General features: G+C 46.7%; 1 protein-coding gene across 1 annotated transcript; it reads right to left on the bottom strand.

The window, feature by feature from the left end:
* Window positions 1–2335: 2335 nt before the first annotated feature.
* Window positions 2336–3679, bottom strand: LOC112118756 (interferon-inducible GTPase 5-like). The gene has a single exon (XM_024217173.1). The coding sequence runs from the start codon at window positions 3677–3679 to the stop codon at window positions 2336–2338; it is 1344 nt and encodes a 447-aa protein (XP_024072941.1).
* Between the last annotated feature and the right edge of the window lie 7821 nt (window positions 3680–11500).

Here is an 11500-nt window from a genome sequence, read left to right as displayed (position 1 = left end):
CTCAATGGTTGTGGTTGTGAAACCCTCATTTCTGTCTGTTTTATCTTAATGGACCCCACTTTTCTATTCTTAATCAGTCTGGATCTGTAATTGTTTCTGTCTGCTGTATAATTCATTTTGCTAGGTGTAAATTAATTAGGGTAATGAGATATAATTGGTTTGAGAATTGTGTCAGGATTGGTTAGTTGAATTTCAGTAAAATGATTGGTTAAGGTACAGCTGAGAATATTACTATATAAACTGGGGTCAAACAGGAAGTGGGGGGAACGGAAATTGGAATCATGCTTGCTGGACATTAACCCCAATGAACATCACATTGTCTGCACTACGGACTGCTGGTCTTTTGCTGCTTGCTGTCTGTGTGACAAGAACCAGGGAAGTGACAGGGTGGAGGGAAAGCCCTCTAATATATTGCTCTATAGAGTCACAGCTGGTTCTGGCCAGTGGGAGGACAATGGGTTGAGGGGAGAGGACACCAGTGACCTGACCAGCCGGTTCCAGCCAGAGGGGAACAAAGGACGGATGAGAGGAGAGGGGACCCAGGCGACTTGTTTACCTGGACAGAAGACAAAGGACAGAGGTGGGGCTTGGGGCCGGTGATATCAGATGCCCAGCTGGGAAGCGGGGGGGGGGGGGGGGGGGGGGGGGGATTGTAATTAAAGTACTGCACAGGATCTTTTCAGGGGGAATAAGGCAAAGCGCCACATTTATTGGTAATACATGCATCAATCAACACTGTATCATATGCATATGATATATATTACACTCACGCACTCACACACACAAGGACACTCCGTCTTCTTGTTGCTACCAACTAGTTGCTCCCCTTAACTTCACTGGCCAGGTGAGTTAGATGGGGGAGGGATGGAGCCGGGCTTCTGCCAATCCGGATCGATGCTCCGATGTTGACAAGATGAGACCCGGGGTCCTCTACAAGACACCTCACATTTATAGTAGCTTCCCTCTCATGCCAATCTCTACCGGATGCAAAATCTGTGTCTGTGTCAGTTGGTCCTTCTGGGTGTTGTCTTAATGCTGCCACATTTATTTTCAAAGAGGATGTTTCCAAAAGAAGGTTCTCGCTTCTAACCCCCAAGGCCGTCAATATGTGTGATCTTCTTTAGTGAGCCCACTTGACAAGCTGTATTGTTCTTGGGCCTGGCTTCCATCCCCTCTCCAATTGTTGCAGGTGTCTGGAGGTGCTTGCCTTCCACGCCTTCCTCATTCACACCTCATTCAACTGGAGAGAGGGAGCAGGCAGAGCCCACCTGGATGCAGGGGAGCCTTGGATGTGCTGGGCTGAGGGAGGCTGGAGAGTTTCCTGTGCTGGGTTCACACGCTCAATAAACCCTCCTGTTTTACGCTGGCTGAGAGTCACTCCGGACTAGAGAACAGGGAGAATTATTCCCTCTGGGTGTGGAGGCCCCGGGGGTCCAGAGCAAGGGGACTCCCTTAGGGGGCCCACGGCAGAACCAGGCATGCTAAAGCTCAGGCCTGGTCTACACTGGGGGGGGGGTCGATCTAAGTTATGCAACTTAGTCGACGTGATTAGACTTACTCACCGCGGTGTCTTCAATGTGGTAAGTCAACAGCTGACACTCCCCTGTCGACTCTTCCTGCACCTCTCACTCCAGTGGAGTACCGGAGTCAATGGGAGAGCGTTCGGTGGTAGATTTATTGCATCTTCACTAGATCCCCGCTGGATCAACCCCCGCCAGATCGATCGCCCTGGAGATAAGTGTAGACATGCCCTTAGAGAGGTGTGGTTCCAGGAGGCGCTGGAGTCCAGGGCTTTACCCCCGAGAGAGAGTGGACCCCCGAATAGGGCTGTCACACTGAAGGGGGGTCCTCCCAGGGACCGTTCGGAGCCTAGAGAGCATGAGTCCTGTGCATCTGTGACTCACAGGAATACAACTTTAATAAAACAAACTAGAGAGCTTCTAGTTTGTTTTTGAATTGCTGTGCACAGCTGTACTGGGTTCTCAACCCAGCTTCCAGGGCACATCACTAAATTCCTGCATTCATAATACACTTCATTATGTGGGAGCGTCTCTGAATTATAATCCTCAACAAACATTATCTCTACAACCCCGACCCAGATCAGGGCCCCGTTGTGCCGGGTGCTGCACGGACACAGAGGGAGACACAGTTTCTGCCCCAACGAGCTTACAGTCTAAGTAGACAAAGGATTATGCTCTCCATGTTATAGGTGGGGGAAACTAAGGCACAGAGATGACTAGACGTGATGAAGGTCTCAGAGGCAGGCTGTGGTGGAGGCAGTTCTCCTGAGTCACACTCCAACACTCTGACTGCAACGCCATCCTCCCCGGTGCCACTAAACGGACTTTTTCTCTGCCACCGCCAGAGCCTCAGTGAGCACCCGGTGAGCATCCTCAGCAACGCCTTCCAGAAAGGAATGCAGGGCGTTGTATGTAGCTAGGAATGAGATCTGTGTGGCTACAAGGGTTCCAGAGACTGGTAGGAGGCTTATGTACTTTTTAATATTTATCATGGCATTACCCTTCTCCTTGTCCCCTTGCTCCCAGGCAAGACGAGTAGGCTTAGATGATTTAGGTTTAAATGATTCTAAAAGCCCGAAGGTGAATGACCTTCTTACACTATCTGAAACTTTACCCAACAGCTCCAAAGCAGCTTCCCTTGATATTTCCTTGGCCAACGGGGTCTTGATCACATCCTTCAACTGAGACACGGGTTTCCTGACCTGTGTGGAGAGTTTAATGAGGGATTCTTCATCCAAACCGAAGACTTTGCAGTACTCGGTCATAGATTCCACCAGGATGTCAACGTCACATGAGACGGAGAGGTGGGGGATGGGAACAGCCGCGATGGCGCACGACTTCAGGGCTCGTTTCCAGATCTGGCTCTTCAGGGCTTCTTTTTTCTTATCCAGGATTGGCCCTGAGATGTTGGGAAGCGCCAAGAGGAAAATGTGTCTCTTGTGAGAGTCCAATTCACTGGCCAGAGTTTCCTGCAGTTGGGGAGAATCGTATTGGTTGAATTCCCACCTGGAAATGAGGAAAACCTGCGGGGAATTTACCCCATCTCTCCTCAGCTTCTCCACACAGTCGTCTCGGATTGTCTGCAAGGTGGTCTCCTGATTGTAGTTTCTTTTTCTACTTTCGTTTCTCAAGTCCTCGTCTACTTTGGAGCGCACAAAGTAGAACTTCTTCCCCATCTTCTGGATCTCCTGGGCTAGGTCTGCATTACAGGATCTGAAGCGCTTTGAAGTGACTATGATGAAGAAGTCATAGCGGGCAAAGCTGACCTGCTGAAGGTAGGTGTCAGGCCGGAAACTTGGAGTCCCAATCCCAGGCAGGTCCCACATCTTCACATTGGGGAGCGTGGGATGCAGATAAGCGGTTGGCTCCATTGTTGTTTCGGTGATGCCAACCACTGCTGCTCCTTTGTCATCGTCGTCTAACTCCAGCATGGCGTTCACAAAGGAAGATTTCCCAGATCCCGACTCCCCCGTGATGGCGATGTTGAGCTCAGTGTTTTTTGACAGCTCCAGGGCCTCCTGTGCTTTGGAAGCTGCTTCTGAAAGATTCCCTGTTTCAACAGCTGCCTTTAGCTCTTCAAGATCCTTCTCGGACATACCAGGGAGTTTAACATCCAGATCTTGAAATATGTTCCTTGATACCTCTTCTGTAGCAGCCATCTCCCTGGAGGTGGTGGGAAGAGAAGAGAAATATGCTAATCATGCTCATCTTTCACCCAACCAGCTGTGGTCAAGTTGTTAGGGCACAGAACTGGGACTGTCTAAGTTGCCCATTATTATTAATTATTATTATTAATTATTTAATTTAGAGAAATGACCCCACTTGAGATTAGCGCGCTGTCACTGCAGAGGTGCCCCCCAAAATCAGAGCCCCGACTATGCCAGGGGCTGCACAGAACCAGACCAAGATTGGGGCCTCCACTCTACCGCATGCTGCACAAACCCCAACTAAGATCAGCGCCTCCATGATGGCAGGCGCCACACAGACCCTGACGAGATTGGGGCCTCATTGTGCTGGGCACTAACACAGGAATTCCTCACTTAACGTTGTAGTTATGTTCCTGAAAAATGCAACTTTATGCGAATCCAATTTCCCCATAAGAATTAATGTAAATGAGGGGGTTAGGTTCCAGGGAAATTTTTTTCACCAGACAAAAGACTATATTATATATATACACACACACACACAGTATAAGTTTTAAACAAACAATTTAATACTGGTACACAGTGATGATGATTGTGAAGCTTGGTCGAGGTGGTGGAGTCAGAGGGTGGGATATTTCCCGGGGAATGCCTTACTGCTAAATGATGAACTAGCACTCAGCTGAGCCCTCAAGGGTTAACTCTCACAACACTCTACAAGGCAGCAGGAGTAGCTGACCCCAGGCTTAAGTACACTGCCTTGTCAATTAAATCAGCTTGCTGAGACCTGAGACCACAGCTACTGCCTAGAAGCTCCCTTCCTCCTGTGTCCCCTCCCCACTCGATGGAAGATGGGGTAAGCGGGGTGCAGGAGCAGGGGGGAGGGGGACACCCTGACATTAGCCCCCCTCTTCCACCCTCCCCCCGTACAGCAAGCAGGAGTCTCTGGGAGCAGCTCCAAGGCAGAGGGCACGAGCAGCACATGGCAGTGGTGGGAGGGACAGCTGCTGCACAGGGAACCCTTAGGGGAGTGGGGAGCTGATAGGGGGAGCTTCTGGGGGGCTGCCGGTCCACCCTGGTTCCAACAACCCACCAGCTAGCTGCAATGGGCTGCTCTTCCTGCAAACAGTGGACAAAACAGGCGGCTGCCAAACGACGTTAGAAGGGAGCATTGCACAACTTTAAACGAGCATGTTCCCTAATTCATCAGCAATTTAACATCAAAACAACATTAACCGGGACGACTTTAAGTGAGGAGTTCCTGTATACATAATTAATAACTACGGTTAGAAAATGGAAGGGGTTTGCAAAAAAAATATCATGAACCAAAATATTTTGATGTGGAAATGCTTTTGTGATGGGAGTTGTAGTTCAGGTGCCTCATGCCTCCATTTGCTATTATAGACCAGAGTCACTGGTCGGACTACATTTCCCATGATGCACCACACTTTCCCCTCTTGGAGAGCGAGGCAGAAAATGACCAGAACCTCTCACCATAGTGCATCATGGGGAACGTAGTCCAGCCGGGGATCTTCACCCATAGAGGAGAATGGGGACATGGGGGAAACGAACTACAACTCCCATGAGGAATTGCAGCTGCCCTTCCAAGACAAAATAGTTTGGTTTTCGGCAATTATGGATTTTTTCAATAAAAAATAAATCTGACTCTATTAGCGGACAATGAAAAACAGCCTTCATCACACCCATAAGCCCACAGAGCTATTGAGATGACATAGGCTGGAGCATGCTGGGACACAGGCAGTGCATATGTCCTGGATCTAATTTACCTCGATTTCAGTAAGGCATTTGATACAGTTCCACATGGGGAATTATTAGCTAAATTGGAAAAGATGGGGATCAATATGAAAATTGAAAGGTGGATAAGGAACTGGTTAAAGGGGAGATTACAATGGGTCATACTGAAAGGTGAACTGTCAGGCTGGAAGGAGGTTACTAGTGGAGTTCCTCAGGGATCGGTTTTGGGACCAATCTTATTTAATCTTTTTATTACTGACCTTGGCACAAAAAGTGGGAATGTGCTAATCAAGTTTGTGGATGACACAAAGCTAGGAGGTATTGCTTATACTGAGAAGGACCGGGATATCCTACAGGAAGATCTGGATGACCTTGTAAACTGGAGTAATAGAAATAGGATGAAATTTAATAGTGAAAAGTGCAAGGTCATGCATTTAGGGATTAATAACCAGAATTTTGGTTATAAATTGGGGAGGCATCAGTTGGAAGTAACAGAGGAGGAGAAGGATCTCGGAGTATTGGTTGATCACAGGATGACTATGAGCCGCCAATGTGATATGGCCATTAAAAAAGCTAATACGGTTTTAGGATGCATTAGGCGACGTATTTCCAGTAGTGATAAGGAGGTGTTAGTACTGTTATACAAGGCACTGGTGAGACCTCATCTGGAATATTGTGTGCAGTTCTGGTCTCCCATGTTTAAGAAGGATGAATTCAGACTGGAACAGGTACAGAGAAGGGCTACTAGGAATGATCCGAGGAATGGAAAACCTGTCTTATGAAAGGAGATGCAAAGAGCTTGGTTTGTTTAGCCTAACCAAAAGAAGGCTGAGGGGAGATATGATTGCTCTTTATAAATATATCTGAGGGATAAATATCAGGGAGGGAGAGGAATTATTCAAGCTTAGTACCAATGTGGACACAAGAACAAATGGATATAAACTGGACATGAGGAAGTTTAGACTTGAAATTAGATGAAGGTTTCTAACCATCAGAGGAGTGAAGTTCTGGAACAGCCTTCCAAGGGGAGCAGTGGGGACAAAAGACATATCTGGCTTCAAGACTAAGCTTGATAAGTTTATGGAGGGGATGGTATGATGGGATAGCTTAATTTTGGCAATTAATTGATCTTTGATTATTAGCAGGTAAATATGCGCAATGGCCTGTGATGGGATGTTAGATGGGGTGGGATCTGAATTACTACAGAGAATTCTTTCCTGGGTGTCTGGCTAGTGAGTCTTGCCCACATGCTCAGGGTTTAGCTGATCACCATATTTGGGGTTGGGAAGGAATTTTCCTTCATGACAGATTGGCAGAGGCCCTGGGGGGGTTTCGCCTTCCTCTGCAGCATGGGGCACGGGTCACTTGCTGGAGGATTCTCTGCACCTTGAAGTCTTTAAACCATGATTTGAGGACGTCAATAGCTCAGACATAGTTTAGGGGTTTATTACAGCAGTGGGTGGGCGAGATTCTGTGGCCTGCATTGTGCAGGAGGTCAGACTAGATGATCATAATGGTCCCTCTGACCTTGAAGACTATGAGTCTATGAGTCATCTGAAGCCTTGCTAAGTACTTGGTTTTACCATTGGCCCAGATTCACCTCTGGTGTAAAACTCCACTGATCTCATTAAGCTGGTATTTTAAAGAATAAAATAACTATTAATAATGCCTAAGATGTTTGAGAACCCCAGTGGAACCAAGGCTGATTGACCCCAGCTGGGATCTGGCCCCATTGACTCCAATGGAGCTATGGTCCATTCACACCAGGTGGAGATTCTGACCCATAGATTTTCCCCACCAGCTGACTAGGGTCCTGTGAGCTCCAGGCCAGTGTATTAACCACAGGAACATTCTTTCTCTTGGCCTGTCTTGCTTTTGTACATTGTCTTACATGTTTGTATCGTGCCTAGCACAATGGTTTACTGATATGCAACTGGTGTTCCTACATGCTATCGTAATCATAATAACTATAACAGTAATAATCCCTCGCTCTTCTATGGTACTTTTCATCCACAGATCTCAAAGCGCTCTACTAAGGAGGTCAATATCATTATCTTTTTTTCACAGATGGAGAAACTGAGGCACGGAGAAGAGAAGTGACTTCTCCAAGGTCAACTGGCCAGCCAGCAGCAGAGCTGGAAACAGACTCCACGTCTCCTGCGGTCAAGTCCGGTGCTCCGTCTATTAATACAAATGATTAATCATAATAACATTCTCTAGTGGGTGAGAAACTCCAGCCCCTGGTGCCCAGCTCCTTTGAGAGTCTCTGCATGGGGACTATTGAACTTGTGGTGCTCCCAAACTCACTTTTCCTCTTCTGCCTCCAATGCTTTGATCAGGACCCTTTGGGCATCTTCAGCCACCTTATCCAGAAAGTGCTGCAGGATGGTGCATGTGTCCGAAAAAGCCATCTGTGCCTCCATGGGAGTGTGACGGGGCGCGACTCACCATTGCGGTGCCCCCTACTGGCTGTTCTGGGAATTAGCACTGCTCCCTCTTCTGGTGGTGTCTCACCTCTGTTCCTGGACCCGTGTCTCTCCACGGACCACAGCATCCTCTTCAGTGACACTGCTCTTTGGCTCTGCCACACTCTGTTTCCTCCTCCTGGGGGACCAGCAATCTCAGTCCCACCACTCCCTCAGTGGTAACTGCAGTCCACTATCCCGGGGCCACTTCCCAGGTGACTCCGGGACCCTCTTCATGCTTATCTCAGGCCTCAGCAGGCTGGCCTTAGAGGCCAGTCAGAAACGCTCTCTCACTCCCCTGTTCCTGCCCAGCACTTCTCTGTCGAGGGTGCTAGCTTCATACTGACTGCAAGGCAGCTAGTCCTCTCTCCTTGAGCTCCAGAGAGTAACTGATGCTGCTCTGAAGCCCTTCTTATATGGGCCAGCCCGGCCCTAATTGACTGTTCCACGCAGCCCCTCTCTAATTGGCTGCCTCCTGCACAGCCTCCCTTATGGGCCAGTGTGAGCCAAACACCCCATCACACTCCACCAAACTACCGACCAATGGTATCGCATTGAGGATATGTCTGGTTCTTGTCATGCAACCACCTCCAGCCTGAGCCAGCAGATTCAAAGTAAAATGACTAGATATTTCTTTGCCTAACGGAGACCTTACTACAGCTCTCAAGTCCACGACAGGCTTCCCAACCTGCTGGGCAAAGTTAACCAGGGAGTCATCATCCAAGCCAAAGCTCTTGCAGTAACTTGACATGCAGTCCATCAACTGGGGAAGTCACAAGCAATGGAGAGAGCCAGATTAAAAACAGCAGAGATGGTGCGGGCTTGTACCCTGACCTGCCCCTGCAGGGCTTTCGTCTTCCTTTCGAAGATGGGTCTGAAAATGCTGGGTAGGGCAAAAGGAAAACATGTCTCTTGTGAGCATCGACTTCATCTGCCAGAGCTTCTTGCAGTCAGGGAGCATCGTACTGGTCGAATTCCCACCTGGAGATGAGGAAAGCCTGTCGGGAGCTCACCCCTTGTCTCTGTGGCGACTCGATGCAGTCACTTCGGATTCTCTGCAGGGCACCCTCCTGGCTGAAGTTCTTTTTCCTTCTCTCATTACACAAGTCCATGTCCACCTTGGAGTGCACAAAAGAGAACTTTTCCCCCATCCTCTGGAACTCCTGGGCCAGGTCAGCATGGGTGGATCTGAACCTGTGTGAAACAAGGATGATGAAGAAATCCTAGCAGGCAAAGTTGACCTGCTGGAAGTAGGTGTTGGGCCGGAATCTCGGAATCCCAATTCCAAGTAGGTCCCATATCCTCACATTGGGGTGTTTGGGATGAGGAAACATGATTGGCAAGCCATGGCTGCACCTTCATCATCAACTTCCATCATCACCAAGCATGGCATTGACGAAGGATGATTTCCCGGAACCCGACTTCCCTGTGATGGTGATATCGAGCTTAGCATTTTTCCATAGCTCCAGGGATTCCTGCACTTTGGAAGCCACCTCTGAAAGGTTTCCTTTGTTGATGGCGGCCTCTAGCTCTTCAAGATCTTCCTTGGACATAGCGGGAAGCTTAAAATCTAAATCCTGTCATCTACCAGCCACAGCACCTTTGTTTGGGGGGAGGGATAGCTCAGTGGTTTGAGCATTGGCCTGCTAAACCCAGGGTTGTGAGTTCAATCCTTGAGGGGGCTTGGTCAAAAATCAGTACTTGGTCCTGCTAGTGAAGGCAGGGGGCTGGACTTGATGACCTTTCAAGGTCCCTTCCAGTTCTAGGAGATAGGATATCTCCATTAATTTAAATTTAAATTAACTCCATCTTGCTGGGGAAAAGGCGAAATGTGCCAGCCAATATTAACAAAAAGGGAGAATGGAAGCAGGGAAAGACAGAAAGTAGAATTTTTAAGGCTGGTAGGACACCAGTAGATACCAAACAAGACCATGTATCAAGAATAATCTATACTCATTAGCATTTAGGATTAACAGGAGAGAGGAGAGATAGAAAAAGTAATGACTCAGAGCTCTGTGATGGAGATCTCTGCTTGTGAAGAAATAGAGCTTTGCATTAGAGCTGGGTGAAAACTTTCCAGCAAGTGTTTTTTTGCCAGTGGCTTTTCCATCGAAACAGAAATTTCTGTTTTCAAATATTTTTCAAGCTTTTATCCAAAAAAAAAAAAAAAACCACCCAAAAATAGTTAGATTTTGAAAACCTGAATATTTTTGATGCAAAATTTTGCCCCAAACCAACACAAAACACGCACACAGAATTTCATGGAGAGAAAAGGACCTACATTCCCCAAACAGCTTTTGCATTTCTTATTGTAGATTCAGGAAGGGACCATTAGAGCATCAGCCTGACCACTTGTATGACACGGGCCAGAGACGTTCACTGATTTACTCCTGTATCGAGCCCACGGTTGAGCTAGAGTGTATCTTTTAGGAAGATGCTCCATTTTGATTTAAAGACCCCAAATGATGGAAAATCCACCAGACCCTTGTACATCACCTTTTAAACAAAAAAAGTAAATATCTGCTCAGCAAATTCTCTCTGAGTGCTTGGAAGAGATTTTTTCCAAGTGTGTTTTTTTCACAGTTTAATCTGAATTATCCTAGTTCCAATCACCAACATTCCCGCCCTTTCCTCTCCCCGATATATTGTCAGTTTTCCCAAAGGAAATTTGGAAATTAAAATGTTTGTGTTGACTTAAAATTCCAGTTTGGTTTCAAATAAATGGGGATTCAAAACAAAAATGCTCTGTGTGAATTGGTTCCAAACTTCCAACCAAAACATTTTGAACAAACATTTTGCATTCAAAATTTCTCATAGGGAAAAAAATTAGTTTTCTAACCAGTTCTACTAATTAGATACATTTATACACTGGCAAGTAAGCATGTTCATTAGTGACTGGTCTAGTTTAGAGAGAGTCACGGATTCTTGATTCCAATGTAATAAGAATTTATTCAACTCTAAAACCATTTCTACATGAAACATGATGACAGAATAAAAAAAATACAGAGAACTGATATTTGGAAGCACTAGCTATGAGACAGAGATGTGTACCAGGCTAGCATTTGTTTATCTGAACATCCCATCCTGTTAGTAAATATTGATCCTACTGGGAAAGGAATACAAGGATTTTGCTGAGTCACTAGATGGGAGACTCATCTGGATTTAAGGGAGGTTGGAGTGGGTCTCTGAGGAGAGATGACCTAGGATGTGGGCAGAGCAAAGCTGAAGGAGGACCCTGGGAGCAGCCACTCATAAGGAGGAGGCCTGAGCTGCTCTTTGTTGTTTTACTGTTGTTCCCTTGATTAATAAAGCTGATCTCAGGGTGGGTTTGGCTTTGCATGTTATGTTAACTGTTGTTTATGCACCATAAGCCTCTTTGCGATCATTTATATATCACAGTCTAAGCAACATGGAGAAGAGTTGGGTGAAATTTTTTAATTGCATAGTACATTTGCTGAAGAACGCACTTCCAGGGTAACCAAAACTCATTACAATATTCAGGAGAAATAATGTTGGCTGATTAAAAACTTTTAATTTTTTTTTAAGTTTGTTTTGACATTTTCTAATGGTTTGACTTTTTGGTTTCAAATGGTGTTTCATTTTGAAATGTAGCTAAATT

This window comes from Terrapene carolina, unplaced genomic scaffold (genome assembly GCF_002925995.2).
Source record: "Terrapene carolina triunguis isolate 2854851 unplaced genomic scaffold, T_m_triunguis-2.0 Scaffold10030, whole genome shotgun sequence".
Taxonomy (NCBI): Eukaryota; Metazoa; Chordata; order Testudines; family Emydidae; genus Terrapene; species Terrapene triunguis.
Note: the sequence above shows the minus strand (reverse complement) of the source record. Positions and strands in the feature narration are given on the sequence as shown.

Excerpts from the sequence above, each read along its gene's own strand:
- LOC112118756 (XM_024217173.1), bottom strand. The coding sequence starts at position 3,679 with ATGGCTGCTACAGAAGAGGTATCAAGGAACATATTTCAAGATCTGGAT.